The sequence below is a fragment of the Corythoichthys intestinalis genome, chromosome 18 (genome assembly GCF_030265065.1).
Source record: "Corythoichthys intestinalis isolate RoL2023-P3 chromosome 18, ASM3026506v1, whole genome shotgun sequence".
Taxonomy (NCBI): Eukaryota; Metazoa; Chordata; class Actinopteri; order Syngnathiformes; family Syngnathidae; genus Corythoichthys; species Corythoichthys intestinalis.
This window is the reverse complement of record NC_080412.1, coordinates 10330224-10354115: the sequence shown is the minus strand read 5'-3', so window position 1 is coordinate 10354115 and position 23892 is coordinate 10330224. Positions and strand designations below refer to the sequence as shown.

The following is a 23892-nucleotide window of genomic DNA, read 5'->3' as shown; positions in this document are numbered from 1 at the left end:
GGGAAATTGTCCACATAAGCACAGGTGGGACTTACAGTCAGCAATTAGTTTCTCAACAGGTCTAACTTGTAAAACATAAAAAAAAGATTGGCTCGGCGGCCTCTTTAGCTTATCATATTTAGTTGTTCCTTGTTGTCAATGTTGCTTTTCTGACTCGTTTGTTTGTCTTTTAGGCATGTTGAAATACCGTTTGATTCTAAAGTTTTTTCTAATTTACAGTATGTCAGAGGCTGATTTGTTGGGGCAGCTTTTGAGCGTATCAACAAATCTCTGACTCTTTCAAATGACGTAACATTTTTATAAACAACATTGTTACCAGCATTTCCAAGGGGTTTCAGTGAGACCGGCATTGCCAATTTGGAAAAAGAAGTGGGTGAGCGTATGGGGGAGAGAAAGGAAGAGCGGTGTTGACTTTTACTATGGTTCGGAGTTGAAAGCACCGCTAACCCAAAGTGCAGATTGGAAACAACATGCAATTCTTGTGATATGTTCTGTAAATGAATCCATGCATCTTATTATTTTATCCCCGCGACCCGACCCCGGAGCAAGCGGAAGATGATGGATGGATGGCTGGACATTTTTTAAAAACGTTTTTATATTGTAGCATCACTGGGGCTGTCATCGGCACGGTAATTTATGCGTCAACGCGGGACTACTATTGGTGCGCCAGCACGACGCTCCGATTGGCGGACTGCATAGCTGCCCGCCAGTGACTTGTTGTTTTTTTTGCATTAGCTACACCAAACCAACGGCCATGTCCAGCCAACACCTTTGAAAATCAACCTATCCAATGAACCTACTCGAACTGACAATATTGCGTAGTGCCATGGCCATCAATGACTTTTGGGAAAAAAAAACAAAAACGGAAAATAAAAGCTCATGTAATGTGACTATGCAACTCTACCATGCTAGACTGTGCGTCCCGGGCTGTAGGGGGACGGGTATTGATAAGCATATGCTTTTTCCCGTCTTCCTTTGTCTGTCATCAGTCTTTTCGGGCAAATTATTCCATATTTTGTGACTGTCAATGACTCTCTTTCTTTGGCCAAACTATCCCACATTTTGTAACTGTCATTGATACCGATGATGATGACAATAAATATTTCATTCATTCATTCATTCATTAGGGTGGCGAAAAGAAGAATAAAATGAGGGGGTAAAAAGCGTCAAGGTTCCTGTGTTATTTTTGCTACCAAGCTTTCACTTAGCAAGCGTTACAATTTAAAGCGACTGTTTTCTGTTCAGCCCAAATGCTTGATGAAAAGTTTGGGCAATCATGACTTTAGAGTTGTGGTTTCCAGTGTTATGTAATGTGTGCTCCGTTCGGCAATGCGGAGTGATTGGTGGGGTTATTTATTGTAGAGGGTGCTAGCGTAGCAAGTGACGATGATGACTTCATCGCCTTACATTATCCTCCATGTCGCCTGGCATAATATTATCATAAATATTTATACTCAAAAGGTGCCGGATCGGACTAAATAACTTCCGGAACATGTGGAGTCCAAAATCAAGAGGTAGCGGAACAAATTAACCCCTGCTTGACAGTCTGAACGGGACAAGTTGCATAGAAGTGGACCATTTCAAATCCGATCCGAGTCACTTTCGTATGTGGTTCAAATCCGATCTGGGCCACATTTTTTCAGTACGTGACTGGCGGTCTGAACTGTCAAGACTCCCAAATCAGAATTCATGCAGCAACTACGGCAGCAAAGAGCAAGAGGAATGAAGGACGGCAGCCATGCAGGCATTAGCGCCTAGCTTGAACTCTGCTTTTAAGCACGAAGCGGGCTTGACCACAGTCGTAAGAAAATAAAATGAAGAAAAGAATAAGCCTTACAATTTTCAATTTTCATTCTGTGCGCCGAATGAGCAATATTTCACTATTGCACACATGGCCGAGTCGGGGCAAACTGACGCGCCCACGTCATTTCACGCACACCCGTCAAGGCTCATGTGTGTGCGTGTAAGCATGCTATCAGTCCATATAAACTTTGAATATAAGACTAAACGGGGATTATTAATGTCTGTTATTTGTGTCCTCTTTTTAGAAATCAAAATATGATCACTCTGGAATTACATACAGCTATACAGCTAGCCAGTGTTGTTCTAATCTTACTTCTAAATAATTAATTACAGTTACAAATTACTTATCCCAAAAAGTAATTGCGTTAGGAACACAGTTATGTACCTGAATTTATAGAGTAAACCCTAACCTAAACCCTAACCCTAAACCCTAAAACCCTAACCCTAACCACACAATGTGAAGTTTAAAGGGTTTTTGGGACAATTGGCCCTAGCCCAATTCTTTACCCTAAACTTTACTAGACACAGGGGTATTGCGGATATTGCGATAACTAGATAGTAACCTTTGCTATGTTTGGAAGTAATTAAATGTTGTGAATCAACCGTTAAAGTTGTTAAAATTGCTCCCGTTATTGCATTAGTTCCCTTCTGTCTATTTTCGAAATGTGTAAGTTTTAAAACTGTTTCATCATTTAAAGATAGATTTAAGTTAAGTTTTGCCGATTTAGGAGCATTTTAGATAAAAAGTTACTTAGGTTTGCTAGGAAGGTTCTCTACAACAGAGCCTTCCTGAGAGGTCTACTGCTTTAAGATGGCGGCTGTTTACTAACGCATCTAGTTCTTTATTATACATGTTGCTAATGCCGGCGTGTCCGTAATTTTCACCTAGTTCTGTATATATGTGATATATACCGAAGCATAATGTGGGAGTGGTTTGTAGGGTATCGGCGACAGTCAGGTATTATTGGAGCCACCTAGCATAGTAGCATCGATTTTGCAACGGCGTCACACTCCCTTGCCTCCTCCCCACTCCTGCTCTGCTCTCTCGTCTCCGTGAGTCCGTCTTTTTCAGACTTTTCTCGCGTCAGTCAACCAACATCGTAACGCATAGTAACGCACGCCTTTCCTGCCTCAGTAACGGTATCGGTGTTGCCAAGATGAGAAACGTCATTAATTAGATTACTTACTACTGAAGAAAATAACGCCGTTAGTAACGGCGTTATATTCTAACACCGTTATTAACAACACTGCAGCTAGCATGTGTAATTTGTTTTGATGCTTCTACGCATGCGGGTCTCTTTGCTGAGCACATCTCGGACTGCGAATTAGTGCACATGTGTGATACTTGAACGGTCTCAATGGACAAAGGCGGTCTGAACGGGCACGCCAATAAAACAGATGGGGCAAAAAATCTGATTTGTGCATTAAGACCTGTAGTATAAACCTAGCCATGTAGTATGAACCTAGCCATAATGTATCACACCCCACACATCACTCGGTTCAGGTTAGCATGTCGGCTAGCTGTCACGCCTCTTGGTTTGTTTACATTCTCCAAAGGGAATGTAAAGGGAAGGGAAATGACAAAAGCCTGACTTACTATGGGGGCATAAAATATCGTTCGGGAGGTGCGACAGTAAAGGTGAAGTTGACCGTTTTGAGCATTATGGAGTAATTTTGCCATTTTGTACTGGAAAAAAATGCATTTTTATTATTTTATATTCCATTTAGCACAAGACTGTTATTTGTCATGACCATATCATTTATTTAGCTACTGGGGAAAAATACTTGGATAAAAAGAATATCCTGTGAAAATACTGGAGTAGAGAGATTGAAACAATGACATTTTGTGGCTCTCTTCGTCGCATTTTTCTCATTCTGAATAATTCCCCTTCATTGGACTGAATAGTAAAACAGATGAGACCATTCTCCTGCCGACGTCATCCACCGTTTGGGGACGCTAAAGCCCTATAATGGTAGGCGTGGCTAACCGGCAGATTAAAAATCTAATTTCTCGTCATCTGCGCTTTGCCAAATTGTTGTATATAGTCGAATTGTCTCATAATATGATTCTAATTTACATAATGATGCTATTTAAGACTTTTTTTATCCTGTCGTATGCACTTTAAAGACATTAAGACCTCAGTCACATTGATTGGCTGCTTGATTTTATTTCAGCGAAAGCGTGCCATATATTGCCAACAATCATCCCGCATTGTCGGTGTTACATCAGTAAACCAGCAGCACTGTTAGCATCATATAAAGTTGCATTCCGAGGTGCTCAGTGCAAAATAATCCCACACCATAGCAAAGGAGCTGATACCGCCTGCAGCAAAAATAAAAACTGTTCCCCTGTCCAATCAGACTGTCGTTTTTGTTCTATTAATTTTTTTTTTGGGGGGGGGGGGGGGGGGGGTTCGGTCAAATTGTTGGCATATTGTCCTCATGAGTGAATATTGCTAATCAATTTGAATATATTATTATGGATTTTAATTAATTTTATTTTTCAATACCAAATGGTGAAAAATGTACCTTGAATGTATTTTTACAGTTTAGATGTGACTTTTTTTCTAACCGTAATTTCGGCAAATTGATGCGCTTTAAGCTTTTCTGTTACAAAAAAAAACAACAACAAAAAACAATGTTAATAAAGTAATTACATTTACAATACATTGTAATTTGATCTATGTTACTTTTTTGCTTTAATATTAAAAGGGACACAGTGTTATGCAGAGGTGCACTTAAAATAATAATAACAATGATTTTATAGACAAAGGATACTATTTACAGTAGCGGCAGAGAGTTGGGGCATTGACTTCATTATGTATTGACGGGACACGGGGTGCGGGTTCGATTCATAGGGGGTCTATCTCCGTCAAAGCTGACCGAGTGGAAACACAGACAAAGAGCTTTTTATGTTGAAAATTCTTGTGAATAAATGCTCAGATCCCTGAATTCTTTATAGATATGGATGTAAAACAGTCTTGATTCTTGGTTAAAAGCAAATAAATGGGCAGTTAGCATTTATTTTACGTAAATATGTCAAATGTGCTGCTAGTCTTTAAGCCACTGTGGCGCCGCCTTATCACCACAAAGAGCTTTTTACCTTGAATTTCTTGTAAATAAATGCTTAAATCCCTGAATTCTTTACAGATATGGACGTAAAACAGTCTCGATGCTTGGTTAAAAGCAAAAAAAAAAAAACAACAAAAAAAAACAGGCAGTTAGCATTTATTTTAGGTAAATATTGCGAAGTATAACGCTAATGCTGTAGCGGCTAATTAGCCACTGATTTTTTCACAATGTGTCAAAATGCATGCATGGAACGAAAAATATTATAATTACCTTTAATACTCGAACAAATCATTCCTGGGACAATCCTTCCTGTTTGTACAGCTTTTGTACTTTTTCAACCTAAATCTGGCGTTGGGTCGCTTTATGTGTTTGAGAAGAACTAAGACCGACTGCGAATACCTGAAGCGGAGTGTGGGACGGCCCCTTACGATAAGGCATGCCGCAGTGTCTGGGGAATCTGTCCCGTCAATTTAATTATGAAGTATGAAGGCTGGATTGACGTCCTCGCTGCTACCCCCGTCTCATCTGACCAGAGGGACCTCTTCTTGCTCCTTTACTCCACTGTATTTTTACGGACTACAATTTCGCTTGCTAATTCCCATTAGCCGTTCTGGGGTTCCTGTCTATCCGTCCTGGGAGTGGATCTCTCCTGACTGTGGTACTCCCCAAGGTTTCTCATTTTTCTCCCAATTGACTCTGGAGTTTTTGGAGTTTTTCCTTGCCGGCATGGAGGGTCTTAGGATAGGGGATACCCAGGACTTGAACTGTATCTATTCATCTTTGTTGCTTCATTTCTAATTGTGTATCATATTGCCTCTGTAAAGCCCTTTGAGACCTCTGTTGTGATTGTGGGCTATACAAATAAAATTGAATTGAATTGAATTGAATTGAAGTCTATGGTTGGGGAGGGCATGAAACGTTTTCATCTTCATGTCAGGGCGTAACAGAAAATAAGTGAGAAGCACTTCTATAAAGGGTTTAGGGCTGCAGCTATTGAATATTTTAGTAGTCGATTAATCGATGGACTATTTAGTTCGAATAACCGAGTAATCGGATAAGGAACATGAAAAATTAAAATACCTGAGCTGAGCCTCAAACGGTATAGATTTTTTTTTTTTAAATGAGCATCTATGTACAACAAAAGAACTAATTGGCTAACTTACAAAGAAAAAGTCCGCTAGCTTAAATGCTATAAATTCGAAAGTTTTTTTTACACTGCTCTTAACAAATGGTTCAGACACATATTCCCGCAAAAACCGGCTATATATAACTATAAACTAAATTATGAATGCATTAAACAACATTAGCTCAAACAAAAACTTAGCTTATGTTGGTCTTAACAGGGAGCATTTGGATTCAGCCATGTGAAAAGAGGCAGACCAAAGAGCAGTGAATCCACTCTAATCAATAAAACTAAACACAAACACTTTCAAAATATACCATCACAATGCCACTTTAAACGAATACTCGATGCAACAAAATTTAATTCGAATATTTTTTTCTAATCGAATACTTGCGTTAATCGATTAATCATTGCAGCACTAAAAGGGTTCATTCCGGTTTTCAACCAAGCTCACTCACAAGCAAGTAGTCTTCAAAGATGATGTCGGGGGCTTTCACTTTGTTCATCTTGGCCGCCTTTCTCACAATGGCCTCGGCTTCCTCTACTCGTCCCTGGCATAGGAGCCAGCGAGGAGACTCCGGGATGAACCTGTGCGCCCCAAAAGCCAAAATGAGGTACGACCCAAAAGAAAGGCAATCATGTTCGAACTGACCACCAGAAGGGGAATATGACAAGGCAAGGCACAGACAAGGCCAGCATTAGATGCTTCCAGTCCCTCAGGAAGTAAGCACACACAGGCAAGATCATGTAGCCGGTGGCGAAACCGAAGCAGGTGCCCAAAGATGAGTACAGGAGTCGCACATTGCCTGTCAGGATCTCTGCGCCTGCAGCAAAATCCACAACATAAACATTAAAAAATGTGCAAACACACAAATTAGGACATTTGAAACCATTGGGAACATATGCATGGCATGTAGTTGTTTGGAATGTATTACCCAATACCAGCGCCGCCATGTAGTTGGACATTTGTCCCAGGCCGTTGAAGACCAACAGGATTGTGAACATGGCCCAGGAAACGGAGAAAACCTGAATGAAACTGAAGACTGTCTGGAACCCCAACGTGATGAAAAGAATAGGCTTCCTTCCATATCTGTTGACGGCATACGTACAACGTACATACTATACGACAACTCTCATGTTTTCACTGGAAATATACCATAATTTTTGGACTATTAGGTGCACCTGAATATAAGCCTCCACGCACTAAATTTGACACGAAAATGGCATTTGTCCATAGATAAGCCGCACTGGAGTATAAGCCGCAGCTGTCCTCACTGTATTATGGGATATATACACCAAAAGAAATTAACCCTTAACACTTTATTTGACAGTGGCATTATAAGACTGCCATAAGACCAAATGAACCACCATTCATTGCTTCAAGAAGCTTCATCTGACCATCACGGCTCCCTTGGGGGAGACAGTCAACCTCTGCTGCAACCTGCTGTCAACACTGTTGTCACCCAACATGCCTCATAGCATGCACTGCAGCACTGCAGATGTAAATAATAATCAAAAATTCGGGGTTAAAAAATTAATGTTCTGAGCTAATTATTTCTTCAGTTCCTGTTCCAATTGTTTCATTAATTTCTAGTTACGGTATATGGTAACAGTTTAATTTACAGTGGTGCCATAAGACTGTCAGAAGACCATCATAATTACAGTGGGGCAAATAAGTATTTAGTCAACCACTAATTGTGCAAGTTCTCCCACTTGAAAATATTAGAGAGGCGTGTAATTGTCAACATGGGTAAACCTCAACCATGTGGGGAAAAAAAACAGAAAATCACATTGTTTGATTTTTAAAGAATTTATTTGCAAATCATGGTGGAAAATAAGTATTTGGTCAGTACCAAAAGTTCATCTCAGTACTTTGTTAAGTACCCTTTGTTGGCAATAACGGAGGCCAAACGTTTTCTGTAACTCTTCACAAGGTTTTCACACACTGTTGCTGGTATTTTGGCCCATTCCTCCATGCGGATCTCCTCTAGAGCAGTGATGTTTTGGGGCTGTCGTTGGGCAACACGGACTTTCAACTCCCTCCACGGATTTTCTATGGGGTTGAGATCTGGAGACTGGCTAGGCCACTCCAGGACCTTGAAATGCTTCTTACGAAGCCACTCCTTTGTTGCCCTGGCTGTGTGTTTGGGATTATTGTCATGCTGAAAGACCCAGCCACGTCTCATCTTCAATGCCCTTGCTTATGGAAGGAGATTTTCACTCAAAATATCTTGATACATGCCCCCATTCATTCTTTCCTTTACACAGATCAGTCATCCTGGTCCCTTTGCAGAAAAACAGCCCCAAAGCATGATGTTTCCACCCCCATGCTTCACACTGGGTATGGTGTTCTTCGGATGCAATCAGTGTTGTTAATAACGGCGTTACAATATAACGGCGTTACTAACGGCATTATATTTTCAGTAATGAGTAATCTAATTAATTACTTTTCTCATCTTGGCAACGCCGTTACCGTTACTGGGGCGTGAAAGGCGTGCGTTACTATGCGTTACTAAGTTGGTTGTATAAAAAAAGTCAGAGAGACGGACTTACGGAGACGAGAGAGCAGAACAGGAGTGGGTGGGGAGGACGCTGTTGCAAACGCGATGCTAGGTGGCTCCAATCGGTCTTTGTCAGTCACGTGCCCAAGCTAGCGGACACGCCTCCATGCGCCATTTTGAGTGTACCACGGATGTTATCAAACCAGAACAGGAGTAGCTCCGACGCCACATAACTGCTTCCAACTTCATCGCTGGATATAAAATAAACTCCCTCGTTTACCTGAGTGTAGCCATAGCCTACAAACTACGCCCACATGATACGGTAGATATCACATATTATAGAACTAGATGCAAATGAAAGACAGCTGCATTGGTAACATGTTTTAAGGACTACATGCGTTAGTAAACAGCCGCCATCTTAAAGCAGTAAACCTCGCAGGAAGGCTCTGATGTAGAGATCATTCCTCGCGAACCTAAGTAACTTTTATTAAATTTTATTTTAAAATGCTCCTAAATCGGCAAAATCTTGACTTAAATCTATCTTTAAATGATGAAAACTTAAAACTTACACATGTTGATTGTTGAAAGTTGACAGAAGGGAACTAATGCAATAACGGGAGCAATTTTAACAACTTTAACGGTTGATTCACAACTTTAAATGACTTCCACACATAGCAAACGTTACTATCTAGTTATCGCAAGACCCTTGTGTCTAGTTAAGTGGAGGGTAAAGAATTGGGCTAGGGCCAATTGTTCCCAAAACCCTTTAAACTTCACATTGTGTGACCTTTTTTTTTTTTTTTTCTTTTGAGAAAAAAAAACATGAAAATTATCACTAGTTACTTTGCCAAGTAACTAATAACTCTTACATTCAGGTAACTGAGTTACTAACGCAATTACTTTTTGGGACAAGTAATTTGTAACTGTAATTAATTACTTTTTTAAAGTAAAATTAACAACACTGGATGCAGTTCAGTATTCTTTCTCCTCCAAACACGAGAACCTGTGTTTCTACCAAAAAGTTCTACTTTGGTTTCATCTGACCATAACACATTCTCCCAGTCCTCTTCTGGATCATCCAAATGCTCTCTAGCGAACCGCAGACGGGCCTGGACGTGCACTTTCTTCAGCAGGGGGACACGTCTGGCAGTGCAGGATTTGAGTCCCTGGCGGCGCATTGTGTTACTGATAGTAGCCTTTGTTACTGTGGTCCCAGCTCTCTGTAGGTCATTCACTAGGTCCCTCCGTGTGGTTCTGGGATTTTTGCTCACCGTTCTTGTTATCATTTTGACGCCACGGGGTGAGATCTTGCATGGACCCCCAGATCGAGGGAGATGATCAGTGGTCTTGTATGTCTTTCATTTTCTAATACTTGCTCCTACAGTTGATTTCTTTACACCAAGTGTTTTACCTATTGCAGATTCAGTCTTCCCAGCCTGGTGCAGGTCTACAATTTTGTCTCTGGTGTCCTTCGACAGCTATTTGGTCTTGGTCATAGTGGAGTTTGAAGTGTGACTGACTGAGGTTGTGGACAGGTGTCTTTTATACCGATAATGATTTAAAACAGGTGCCATTAATACAGGTAACGAGTGGAGCCTCGTTAGACCTCGTTAGAAGAAGTTAGACCTATCTGACAGCCAGAAATCTTGCTCGTTTGTAGGTGACCAAATACTTATTTTCCACTCTAATTTGGAAATAAATTCTTTAAAAAACAAACAAGGGTGATTTTCTGTTTTTTTTTTCTCCACATTCTGTCTCTCATGGTTGAGGATTACCCATGTTGACAATTACAGGCCTCTCTAATCTTTTCAAGTAGGAGAACTTGCACAATTGGTGGTTGACTAAATACTTATTTGCCCCACTGTGTGACATGACACTGCCGTGGGCATTAATGAATGCTCATGAGAAATGTAATTTTGTGTAATCCGGCAAATTATCTCACTTTTGAATGGATGTAAAAGATCCGAGCTGGACAAAAATGTGTGTGACATAATTTGCCTGGATGACACTTAATGACATCTGTTATAAACATTCATTAATGCCCATGATAGTGTCATGTCGTAATTATGACGGTCTTATGGCAGTCTTATGATGCCGCTGCCAAATAAAGTGTTACCTATTAACCCAAATAAATAAAACAAGTAAGCCACACTGGACTATAAACTGCAGGATTCAAAATACGGGGAAAAAGTAGCATCATATAGTCCGAAAATTACAGTACATAAATCGGAACTTCATGCAGTACTTGTCTGAGAGCTGCCCGGCGAAGAAGGAGCCACTCAGGATACCCACGAAGAAAATGGTGGTGGTGAATGGTTTCTTCCATTGGTTGTCGCACACCAGGTCGAACTGAAGATGGACAAATGCAAATCTAGACTATGCTAAAGTATCATTTTGGCTCATCAAACGTGAGTACACCTATAAAGTCTCAAGGAGCCATGCATTAACTCATTATCTGCCATTGACAGCGACTGATGTCCGATCCATTTTGAACTGTAAGTGCTGGCAGCGAATGCGCTGCCGCACAATACCTCAGTGACAATGGTGGACTGGTAGATGTCCTTGCTGTAGATCCAGCCATCCACACATTTCTCCTCCTCCAGGTCGGTGAGGTTGACGTCCCGCTTTGGGTCGTAACCATTGTCTGACAGGTTCTGGACCAAGTCTAGGCGATACCTGCTGCAGCTGCTGCGCACCTCTTTCCCATTCACCACCTGAAGGTTAAGAAAATGTAAATAACCTTAGAGTGGTATTAGGGTGCCATATACCGTAACTTTCCGACTATAAGCCGCTACTTTTTTCCTTCATTTTGAATCCTGAGGCTTATCGTCCAGTGCGGCTTATTTGTTGATTTATTTGGGTTAATGGGTAGCAGTTTATTTGACAGCGGCGTCATAAGACCGTCATAAGACCCTCATAATTATGACATGACACTATCATGGGCATTACTGAATTCTTATGAGAGATAACATTAAGTGTCATCCGGCAAATTATGTCACCAACTCCATTATCGTCCAGATCTTTTACATCCATTCAAAAGTGAGGTAATTTGCCATATAACACTAAATGACATCTGTTATAAGCATTCATTAATGCTCTTGGCAGTGTTACGTCATAATTATGACAGTCTTTTGGTGCCACTGCCAAATAAAGTGTTACCAAATATCATAACTAGCAATTAATGAAACAACTGGAACAGTAACTAAAGAAATAATTAGCACAGAACATGAATTTTGATTGTTATTTACACCTGTAGTGCTGCAATGCATGCTAGGAGGCATGTTGGACAACAACATTGTTGACAGCAGGTGGCAGCAGAGGTTGAATGTCTCCACTAAGGGAGTTGTGATGGCCAAATGAAGCTTCTTAAAGCAATGAAGCTTTGCAGCCAATTGGTTCAAAGCTTCATTGTGGTTCATTTGGTCTGATGACAGTCTTATGGTGCGGCTGTCAAATAAAGTGTTACCAGTTAATATCTTCTGGGGTAATTATCCCACAATACAGTGAGGACAGCAGCGGCTTATAGTCCAGTGCAGCTTATCTATGAACAAATGCTGTTTTCGTGCCAAATTTGGTGGGTGGCGGCTTAGAGTCAGGTGCGCCTTATAGTATAAAAATTACAGTAATTTAAAAAATATTTTTCATTAACATTTGAATAATTCTTAATTCGATTGATCCATGAAAAATGTATATATGAAAAAGTCTAATTATATTTTCGGGTAATCCCCCATGAGAAAAAAAACCTTGAATTTATACATAAAATCAATTTATCGTCCTGGACTTTCTGAAATATATGAATTGTTGATTTAATAAAATTAAAAATGCACTTTTAAAGCAACACTATGTAATTTTTCAGTTTTGGTCGATTTTAGTGACGCCGGTGGACAAAAGTGGTAGTGTTTTTCCTTATGGAAGACTTCGTGAGGACCAGCACTGTGTTTACCATGAGGACCAGCACACTCCGGTCTTAGGTTTTGTGTTGGTTGTCTCCTAGTGTGTCCCTGTGATTGCCCATTGATTTCACCTGTTGTGCCTGCTCCTTGTGTATCCTCCAGTCTGCATCCTCCTGTGTCACCCATCTGTTTCTCGTTGTCTTGTTACCCCTTGTCTCTGTGTGTATATAAACTCCAAGTTTCCGTTCACTCCTTGTTGCGTCATTGTCAATGTCAAGTCCTGTCCAAGCCCTCATGTACCAGTCCCTCGGATGAAGTAAGTTTTGTTTGAACATTGTCTTTTTGATCCCCAGTCCTTTTGGTTGTACTTTGTGTTTTTGTTATTATTAAAACGTTTTTTGAGTTCACCGTCACCTGCCTTGCTGCGTTTTTTGTTTCCCTGCATTTGGGTCCACACCACCTGCCTGCCCGCAATCCGTGACACCCGCAGTGTCATAAAATCAGCAATAAATCAAAAATCAATCTCCTGGTCGCCTGCAGATGGATTAAAAAACATCTGTTTCCAGCAGCTGAGTGAAGGATGAATTGTAGTAAGGTAATGAACCAGTTGTGCCTATATGACGGTTAGCAACCTGTGGCTTCGTGTGCTTAGACCCCCCCCCCCCCCCCCACCGGCCCATCCAACCTGAACTCGTCAGCGGGGGAGGCATCACGCCACTGTTTAATCTGTATATCCTGGTAGCCTACATGTTTTCCTCCTCAAACAAAACTTTTTGTCTCTTGTTGCTCTGCATCTTTGCAGAATTCGCTCGAAAGCGTATACATCGACTTCCGTCTTTATAATGAATGGGGGAGGTGACGTATGCCATAAAGCAGTCAGCACATTTGTAGTTTTTATTTGTGTGGCAGGGTTCCTGCCACCCTCCTAAAAGTTAATTAGTGCCGGTGAAAGCAATACAGACCCCCGTAAAACTATAAAAGAGTTGACATTCAATTAGTTGTCAGTCAACATCCATCCAAATATCCATCATCTTCCGCTTGCTCCAGGGTCGGGTCGCGGGTGCAGCAGCTTTAACAGGGAAGCCCACACTTCCCTCTCCCCACCCATTTCAAACAGCTCCTCTGGCGGGATCCCAAGGCGTTCCCAGCCCAGCCGAGAGACATAGTCTCTCCAGCATGCACTGGGTCGTCCCCGTGGCCTCCTACCGGTGGGATATGCCAGGAACACCTCTCCAGGGTGGCGTCCAGCAGGCATCCGAACCAGATGCCCAAGCTACCTCAGCTGGCTCCTCTCGACACGGAGGAGTAGCGGCTCGATGCCGAGTCCCTCTAGGATGACCGAGCTTCTCACCCTATCGCTAAGGGAGAGCCCGGACAACCTGCGGAGAAAACTCATTTCAGCCACTTGTATCCAGGATCTTGTTCTTTCGGTCACGACCCACAACTAGTGACCATCGTTGAGGGTAGGGATGTAGATCGACTGGTAACTCGAGAGCTTTGTCTTTCGGCTGAGCTCATTCTTCACCACTACGGACCGGTGCAGAGTCCGCATTACTGCAGACACTACACCGATCCGCTGGTCGATCTCCCTTTCCCTCCTACCCTCACTCGTGAACAAGACCCCAAGGTACTTGAACTCCTCCACTTGGGGCTGGATCTCATCCCTGACCCGGAGAGGGCACTCTACCCTTTTCCGACTGAGGACCATGGTCTCGGATCTTCAGGTTTCCCACCTCTTCACACTCGACTGCGAACCGCTCCAGTGAGAGTAGTAGGTCACGGCTGGATAAGCCAACAGCACCACATCATCTGCAAAAAGCAGAGATCCAATGCTGAGGTCACCAAACTGGACCCCCTCAATGCTTCGGCTGCACCTAGAAATTCTGACCTTAAAAATTATGAACAGAATCGGTGACAAAGGGCAGCCTTGGCGGAGTCCAACCCTCATTGGGAATGAATTCGACTTACTGCCGGCAATGCGGACCAAACTCTGACACCAGTCGTACAGGGACCAAACAGCCCTTACCAAGGGGCTTGGTACACCGTACTCCCGGAGCATGGCCCACAGGACTCCCCGAGGAACACGGTCGAACGCCTTCTCCAGATCCACAAAACACATGTAGACCGGGACAAAAACCACACTGGTCCCCCTGAACCCGAGATTCGACTTCTCGATGGACCCTCCTCTCCAGCACCCCTGAATAGACTTTACCGGGGAGGCTGAGGAGTGTGATCCCTCTATGATTGGAACACACCCTCCGGTCCCCCTTCTTAAAAAGGGGGACCACCATGACGGTCTGCCAATCCAGAGGCCCTGTCCCAGATGTCCATGCGATGTTGTAGAGGCATATCAGCCGCGACAGCCCCACAACATCCAGAGCCTTTAGGAACTCCGGGCGGATCTCATCGACCCCCAGGGCCCTGCCACGGGGGAGCTTTCCAACCACCTCAGTGACTTCAACCCTTGAGATCGGACAGCCCACCTTGGAGTCCCCAGACTCTGCTTCCTCAAAGGAAGGTGTGTCGGTGGAATTGAGGAGGCGTTCGAAGTATTCTCCCCACTGACTCACGACGTCCCAAATCGAGGTCAGCAGCAGACCCGGCGGCATGGGCAGGCATTAGGGGGCCAGGCCCGCCTTGAGAGACTGCTGTGCCCGCCCTAGCTCGATTAGATTGTACTGTGTATTTTTTTTTTTTTAATCTTCCACAAAAACACACACACACACACGGAGAGGACGAACCCTCTATTCACCCTATCTTGATCTTTCGCCATTCAATTCAACCGATCTGACTAGCAAATGAAGGCAATTTCTAGCCAATCACAGATAAAGGGGGCGGGCCGACTAGCCGCCCGTAATTTCGTTTGTCTCATAGATTTTACGATGAACTACCACTTGTGACTTCAGTGACAGAAAATATTTCAGTGCACTGATGTAGTAATGTACAGGTAATAATGCTTTTGTTCAAGCTAAATTTACGTTGAAGTGTGCCCCCCCCTCCCCAAAAATGTAATGCCCCCCCCCTGTAATTTCTTTCTGCAGCCGAGTCTGGTCAGCAGTACTCCATCTTCACTATAGACCCCAATCCCATGACGTCACAACCCCGCCCCCCTGACTGGTGCCGCCAGATTGTCCGTCAGCTCATCGTGTTTACATATTACCGCTACGTACATTCCTCCTTTTAATGCGTGTTCTTCTGCTTGTCTAAGGAATCACCGCCTAGTAAACGAACCCAAAAACCTTCCTGACAATCGTTAACATTGATTAATCAAAATGGTGAGGGCATGTGTGGCGGTTGGTTGCAGTAACAGAGAAGATAAACGGTCATTTTAGTAGTTGCTGTGTGCCCATTGTTAAAAGGGCAGATCTCTAAAGCGGCACGGTTTGTTTATCTCGGTCCATGATGCGTTTGTGTCGACAACCGTAAGACAGCGGCGAAAACTAAGACTAATACATTTCTGTTCAAAGATGGTTATGTGCCCTAGTCCACGATTTGTTACTAAAATACAGTACTAATATTTGTTTTTTTAATTATTTAAAACTGATCTTACAGTCGTAAATCCATTACTGTAATGCGTCCATCACGTCAATAAAGCGTTATAAATAAGCGCTCCCGTCAGGGGGGACATTTCACGCGGGGCAGCTATTTTTGGGCACACACCGGCCCGTTGTCGATCAAGTTTCATTTTACAATCGTGACAACGGTGACGCTCAGCTGACCAAATGTCGGTTTATATTCGGGCCGGTGCTGATTTTGGGTACCCGACTCCTCATCGTGACATAAACTGGAGTATGATTGGAAATTTTGTGGTCTCAGGACGAGCTCTGACGCACAGGACGGGACCAGACCGGACGGGAGGAAACATCGGTTTAGGCATCAAATATGGATCTGCCGACTGGATCGACTGAAGCTTTTCCAAATAACGGCTTTTATTCGACTCATCCAATAGGTTTACAGCGTCTGAAAGCACCGGGGCTTCCATAATTTGCAAGTGAATCCACCTTTAGAAACTACGATCATTGACAATATGGACACATAATGACGGACAATACAGCGATCACGTGATTGTGTGACGTTGGTGATTGGGATCTATACACAGTGTTAATGGTGCACTGCTTTCCTCTCCTCAGATGCCGGATGGTGGACCAGAATTTCCTCTAAGCAGTCAGTCGACATATCATCACAAATGTTATGAAAATATTTGATAAAGGTTGAAAAGTTACCTAGTGTTGCTTTATTTGAAATTACACAGTACGTCGCTGGCTTTTCAAATACACTTTGATGTTTCCTTGGGATTCCCTTTACAAATAATTTACTTCCATTGTGTATGGCTGCATTTTTATTATTTTGTTTTGTATAAGCGGGACACAGAATTGAACATGTAAATGGCTTACAGCTGTAATGGCCTTGTGAGTTTCTGTTTTAAATCAAAAGACGGGAAATTAATGCCACATGCCTTGTTAAACTCATTTTCTGCGCACACTTTCAAACAGGGGGTGCTGTGGAGTAGTATTATACAGTATACTTTGTTTAACGTTTTTCTTTGCGACTCAACTCGCCGAATCTGTCAGTGATGTCGGGCATTCCGCCCATTTTTGTTCCGTGAACGCAGCAAACAAGCGCAACCCTCAGGCAAATCACCTGTAGAAGAAAAAAGTACATGTAATGGTATTTCCGCGCAAAAACTGCTCCAACATCAAGCTGTTTTTTTTCCCGAATTCGGCAACAATTTACCCTGAGTTTCGGCGTTTAAAACGACTTTCAATGGATGATAGTGTCTGTGAGACTTCAGGGAGGCTTCCAGGAAGTCCGTACTCACCCGCACAGGGATGACTGTAGCGCGCCAATCGTCGGTCAGATTAACGTCGGGCAGCCGGCAGTGGTGGGTCGGCGTGTCAGCCAGGAAGACGAGCGTAAAGGCGCCGAAGCCGTTGGGTACGATGCTGATGCACAGGAGGAAGAAAGCGATTTGCTGAAAGCGGCCGAACTGCCCCAGAAAGGCGATCATCTCTGGGTAGCTCTTCATGGTTTGGATGGACTCTTTCATGTTAGTTTATGCAGTCAAGAAAAGATTCACCATCTCGCTTGGGAAAACAATTTCCATATAAACACCGCCTCTGCTCTCATAGCGCGCTCCTCAGATCAGTAGCCACCGCCCTTTTTCACCCCAAATGGTCCACAACTATCCCCGAATTCCGCCTGTCAATCACGAGCGGAACCACTAATGCATCCAAGTAGCCGAGTCCTGTCTCATAAGTGCTGACTTTGCAAACAACCAACACAAGATACATAGTGGGTCACGTGACTGCATTGGACCGCACCCAAGAGTCAACAACAATTAGAAGCGGAAAACAATGTGCGTCTCATATTTTAGTTTTTTTTTTTTTCATTTGTCCCAGTTTTATTTCATTATTCTAAATTATTTGTTATACTTTTGTTTGTGCCTTGTTAATTTTTTTTTTTTTTGCGTTTTTTTTTTTTTTTTAATGTTTTAAATTATTTATTTTGCGTCTTTTCATGTTCATGCAAGACAAGGAAGCGCACGTCAGGGTGGGAAGCGCCTCTATGGTGGCGTTCATGTACACTCAACAGTGTCAGCCAATTAAAACTTCCCCTCGTAGCTTTGTCAAATTCAGTGGTTGGGTGAGAAAAGCTTGAATGTCACATAGTGGCTTTTTTTTTGGCTACGCGAACATTTGTAGGTTTGTTCTGTTTTGATTTGATAACCCGTATTCAAAGTTAGTCAAGTCACTCCAGGTGATGCGTTGATGTTTGTTGACCACATAGAGGCGCTAAATAGCCGTGTTGACTGGACTGAACCGCTTTGCGCCAACTCCAAAGTAGCTCAGATCAACACGTGCCTTCTGTAGAAGTAATCCAAACGACCAAACCTGTCAACAAATAGTGACGTATGCTATTACAAATTGGTGACTAATCTTACAACGTTGTACTAGTCCTTCTAAAAATATCATATTGTGATAAAGTTCATTATTTTCTGTAATGTACTGATAAACATTAGACTTTCATATATTTTAGATTCATTACACACGACTGAAGTATTTCAAGCTTTTTATTGTTTTAATATTGATGACTTTGGCAAAAAAGTCAAGAAAAAACAAAAATCCCTATCTCAAAAAATGTGCATATTTCATCTGACCAATACAAAAAAAAAAGTGTTTTTAATGCAAAAAAGTAAACCTTCAATTAATTTTATCAGCTATGCACTCAATACTTGGTTGGGAATCCTTTTGCAGAAATGACTGCTTAAATGCGGCGTGGTATGGAGGCAATCAGCCTGTTGCACTGCTGGGGTGTTATGGAGGCCCAGGATGCTTCGATAGCGACCTTAAGCACATCCACAGTGTTGGGTCCGTTGTCTCTCAACTTCCTTTCAACAGTATCCCACAGATTCTCTATACGGTTGAGGTCAAGAGAGTTGGCAGGCCAATTGAGCACAGTAATGCCATGGTCGGTAAACCAGTTACCAGTGGTTTTGGCACTGTGAGCAGGTGCCAGGTCTTGCTGAAAAATGAAATCTTCATCTCCAGAAAGCTTTTCACCAGATGGAAGTACGAAGTGCTCCAAAATCTCCTGATAGCTAGCTGCATTGACCCTGCCCTTCATAAAACACAGTAGACCAACACCAGCAGCTGACATGGCACCCCAGACCACTGACGGTGGTCAAGTAATTAAAAAAAAAAGTGAGTACTTCATCCTCTGCAGATTATTTTCAATTAAGCACGTACTTGATTTACTGCATCTGTGAGGTTTATGAAAAACCAAGTGGTTAAGTAATCTGGTTTATAATTGAGCAAATTATAGTTATTTCACAATACACTCTCCATTGACTATAAATGTTATATTTATCAAAGGCCCCGACACAAAATGACCAACGAGTGACAAAGCTAGTCTCCATCAGTGAAAAGGGCGCACCATACGTCTAGTTTTATATACATGATGTCTATGAATCATACAGTGGGGCAAATAAGTATTTAGTCAACCACCAATTGTGCAAGTTCTCCTACTTGAAAAGATTAGAGAGGCCTGTAATTGTCAACACGGGTAAACCTCAATCATGAGAGACAAAATGTGGGAAAAAAAACAGAAAGTCACATTGTTGGATTTTTAAATAATTTATTTCCAAATTAGAGTGGAAAATAAGTATTTGGTCACCTACAAACAAGCAAGATTTCTGGCTGTCAAAGAGGTCTAACTTTTAATGAGGTCTAACGAGGCTCTACTCGTTATCTGTATTAATGGCACCTGTTTTAACTCATTATCAGTATAAAAGACACCTGTCCACAATCTCAGTCAGTCACACTCCAAACTCCACTATGGCCAAGACCAAAGAGCTGTCGAAGGACACCAGAGACAAAATTGTAGACCTGCACCAGGCTGGGAAGACTGAATCTGCAATAGGTAAAACGCTTGGTGTAAAAAAATCAATTGTGGGAGCAATTATTAGAAAATGGAAGACATCCAAGACCACTGATAATCTCCCTAGATCTGGGGCTCCATGCAAGATCTCACCCCGTGGTGTCAAAATGATAACAAGAACGGTGAGCAAAAATCCCAGAACCACACGGGGCGACCATATGAATGACCGACAGAGAGCTGGGACCACAGTAACAAAGGCTACTATCAGTAACACAATGCACTGCCAGGGACTCAAATCCTGCACTGCCATATGTGTCCCCCTGCTGAAGCCAGTACACGTCCAGGGCCGTCTGCTGTTCGCTAGAGAGCATTTAGATGATCCAGAAGAGGACTGAGAGAATGTGTTATGGTCAGATGAAACCAAAATAGAACTTTTTGGTAGAAACACAGGTTCTCGTGTTTGGAGGAGAAAGAATACTGAATTGCATCTGAAGAACACCATACCCACTGTGATGGAAATTTCATGCTTTGGAGTTATTTTTCTGCAAAGGGACCAGGACGACTGATCTGTGTAAAGGAAAGAATGAATGGGGCCACGTATCAAGAGATTTTGAGAGAAAATCTCCTTCCATCAACAAGGGCATTGAAGATGAGAAGTGGCTGGGTCTTTCAGCATGACAATGATCCCAAACACACAACCAGGGCAACAAAGGAGTGGCTTCGTAAGTGTGGAGTGGCCTAGCCAGTCTCCAGATCTCAACCTCATAGAAAATCTGTGGTGGGAGTTGAAAGTGCGTGTTGCCCAACGACAGCCCCAAAACATCACTGCTCTAGAGGAGATCTGCATGGAGGAATGGGCCAAAATACCAGAAACAGTGTGTGAAAAGCTTGTGAAGCGTTACAGAAAACGTTTGGCCTGCGTTATTACAAAGGGTACATAATAAAGTATTGAGATGAACTTTTGGTATAGACCAAATACTTATTTTCCACCATGATTTGCAGTTAAATTCTATAAAAATCAAACAATGGGATTTTCTGGGGTTTTTTCCACATTCTGTGTCTCATGGTTGAGGTTTACCAATGTTGACAATTACAGGCCTCTCTAATATTTTCAAGTGGGAGAACTTGCACAATTAGTGGTTGACTAAATACTTATTTGCCCCACTGTAAGTTATGTTATACGACAGAAAAAAAGTTTTTTTTTTTTTATGGATGTCCCATGTTTTAAAACCAAAACATGGAAATCAAGCAAATCCGTGCAGCGCAGTGGCTCCCCAAAGGGGATATAATTTTTGACTGGGGTAACTACATTGGCACGACACCGACGGGCTTACCATATTCAATGGATGACGATCTTGGCGAAAAGTATAACCTAAGCAGCCTGATTTGGAATTTCCCTCAAGAATGATGGCAAACAGAAAACGCTCATTTTCATCTTATGATTATAAATATTCTTGTTAGTTAATTTTATAGCTGACACTGCGTTTAGGGGTCATCAACATGTTGTGCCCACCCCCTGCCCCAAAAGTCAAACTCCGCCTATGAATGTAACAGAAAATCTTTTTTTTTTTTTTTTCGATTACTCCAACAACACGGGAATGCAGCATCAATATTAGGGCGGGTGTACCAAACTGCCAATCATACAGTCAACGGTTCAAATTACGGCTTCCCACCTGCTTTACAGGTTAGTGCCGGATAAACTGCCCATACTTGTTACTTGTGAATTTAAATGGTTAAACTTTACTCTTTACGTATCTGGCAGTTAACTGCGGTAAACTACTCTGGTCGCAAATTGAAGTAGCAGATTAACTATTGTCTTTTAGCTAACTGGCTAAGAATACAATGACAATTAAATGCAGTTTGAGTGAGAGGCTCTCTTTCAAGAGCTTTGTCTAATATTGTGTTAATATGATATGTGGTATTTAAACTGTATCAATACTGATGCTATTTATTGCTATTATTTTATATGACCAAAATGAATGGAATCAATCTGTATGAATTAATTGCCTATCTTTGGGATATAACCTCATACCTGTCAACCCGAGGCCGTTGGCGAGCTTACAAATAGTGACGTATGCCCTTACAAATTGGTGACTAATCTTATGTTTTATATAGCGTGCAATATGACACGAAAATAAAACTACATTTTTAAAATAATATGAGTTTATTGGTAATATTGTCATATATAACCGGGTGCAATCAAAGAACAATCAATATCTTCAGCTACATCATGATTACTAAAACTTAACAGTGACTTTTGTTATAATTGTATGTTGCACTTTTGGCAATTTCTATCATGTCTTTTGATGGCTGCACTTCATGGCACTTCAGTTCGCAATTCAGTTAGACTTGAAGGTAGTTTGTTAGTATGTCCAATTATAAATTAAAAAGGTCAATTGATAAAATTAACTTACCGATGCAATCTTTGAGTCAGGGAACATTTCTAATTTTCTAAGCTAATTCTGAGAAGTGATCAGCAATAGTTGCGGGCAAATTGTGTTCGGCAACAAATTAGCGGAATTAAATCTCCGCTTTTGTTACTTTTTATTCTCCAGACTTCATCTTTATGACCAGCGTTGTTAATCTTACTTTAAAAAAGTAATTAATTACAGTTACAAATTACTTCTCCCAAAAAGTAATTGAGTTAGTAACTCGGTTACCCGAATGTAAGAGTAATTAGTTACTTGGCAAAGTTTTTTTTTTTCATTTAAATTAAAAAAAAAAAAAAAAAAAAAAAAAACATACAAAAAAAAAAAAAAAAAAACATAGTATCCTTTGCTATGTTTGGAAGTCATTTAATGTTGTGAATCAACTGTTAAAGTTGTTAAAATTGCTCCCGTTTTTGCATTAGTTCCCTTCTGTCTACTTTCGACATGTGAACATTTTAAAACTGTTTCATCATTTAAAGATAGATTCAAGTCAAGATTTTGCCGATCTAGGAGTATATTAGATATAAAGTTACTTAGGTTCACTAGGAAGGTTCACTACAACAGAGCCTTTCTGAGAAGTCTACTGCTTTAAAACGGCGGCTGTTTACTAACGCTGCCGAGTCTGTTATTTCTTATGTAGTTCTATATGCATGTGATATCTAGGCGTAGATTGTAGGCTGTCGGCTACAGTCAGGAAATATTGGAGCAACCTAGCCAAGCATCGCGTTTGTAACAGCGTCACAACACGCTTCCCTCCTTCCCACTCCCGCTCTTCTCTCTCCGCGTCTCTGACTTTTCTCTCGTCATTCATTCAACTTACGTAGTAATGCGTAGTAACGCACATTGTCTCGTTGCCAAAATGGTGACAAAATCCGAACGGAGAAAAAAAACAGTAATGCGCGAAAAACGTACAGATTTGAACGTACGGCGTACACATTTAAAAATCAGTGCTCACTTGTACAAATTACGCCGAAACCGTACAACTTGACAGGTATGAAACCTCGGACAGTTTTGCATGTGTGCTCATCATAATTCCCAGCTGTTATAACAACATTTTATTTCTTACTTCAGTCCCTGTAATCTGTAACATGTCTTATTTTCTTATTTCTATTTGACTCAAGTAGCATTACTCTTGCAAATGGATATTAGAAAATTATCTGCTCATAGCAAGGCTAAATCACAAAGGAGAAATGAGAGAGGTAAGCTAGGTAACCCACCTAGGCAACATAAACCACATTTAAGTCATAACCTACCAGTTGAGAAAACAGTGATTAATTGCGTGACAGTTGCAGTAATATATCCCCATTTCTGTACAAAGTAGAGCAGCAGAGTGTAGAAAAAGGTGAAAAAGAGATTGAAGTTGATGAGCATGAGCAGAGGTCCCAATATCCCAATTCTGATTTTGAATACTGATGGCTAATAAATACAAAAAAACAGTCATTTTTTTATTGACTGAAACTTTTTGGTTTGATTACATATAGTTTAAAATAGGGGTGTGACAAAATATCGAAATGGTGATGTATCGTGATACTTTGTATCCCAAAAGGTTGATATGCTCCTGCCAAGAATCGAGATATCGTTTTAAAAAGGTGTCAATGTTAAGAAAAAAAAAAGAAGAAAAAAAAGAACCAACAAGTTACTACCAAAATCTTCCACCATAATTAGGCTCGAGCGTTTACGTCACAGCAGCACGG

At 41.6% G+C, this 23892-nt stretch overlaps 1 protein-coding gene across 1 annotated transcript in view; it reads right to left on the bottom strand.

The window, feature by feature from the left end:
* Positions 1-17775, bottom strand: part of LOC130907099 (organic cation/carnitine transporter 2-like) — a 35243-nt gene extending 17468 nt beyond the window's left edge. Inside the window, exons 1-6 of the mRNA XM_057821977.1 lie at positions 17212-17775; positions 11031-11213; positions 10745-10848; positions 6934-7088; positions 6651-6822; positions 6457-6586 (exon numbers count right to left, since the gene is read on the bottom strand). Of these exons, the coding sequence (XP_057677960.1) occupies positions 6457-6586; positions 6651-6822; positions 6934-7088; positions 10745-10848; positions 11031-11213; positions 17212-17439 (972 nt within the window). The 5' untranslated portion in view covers positions 17440-17775. The remainder of the gene's footprint in view (positions 1-6456; positions 6587-6650; positions 6823-6933; positions 7089-10744; positions 10849-11030; positions 11214-17211) is intronic.
* Between the last annotated feature and the right edge of the window lie 6117 nt (positions 17776-23892).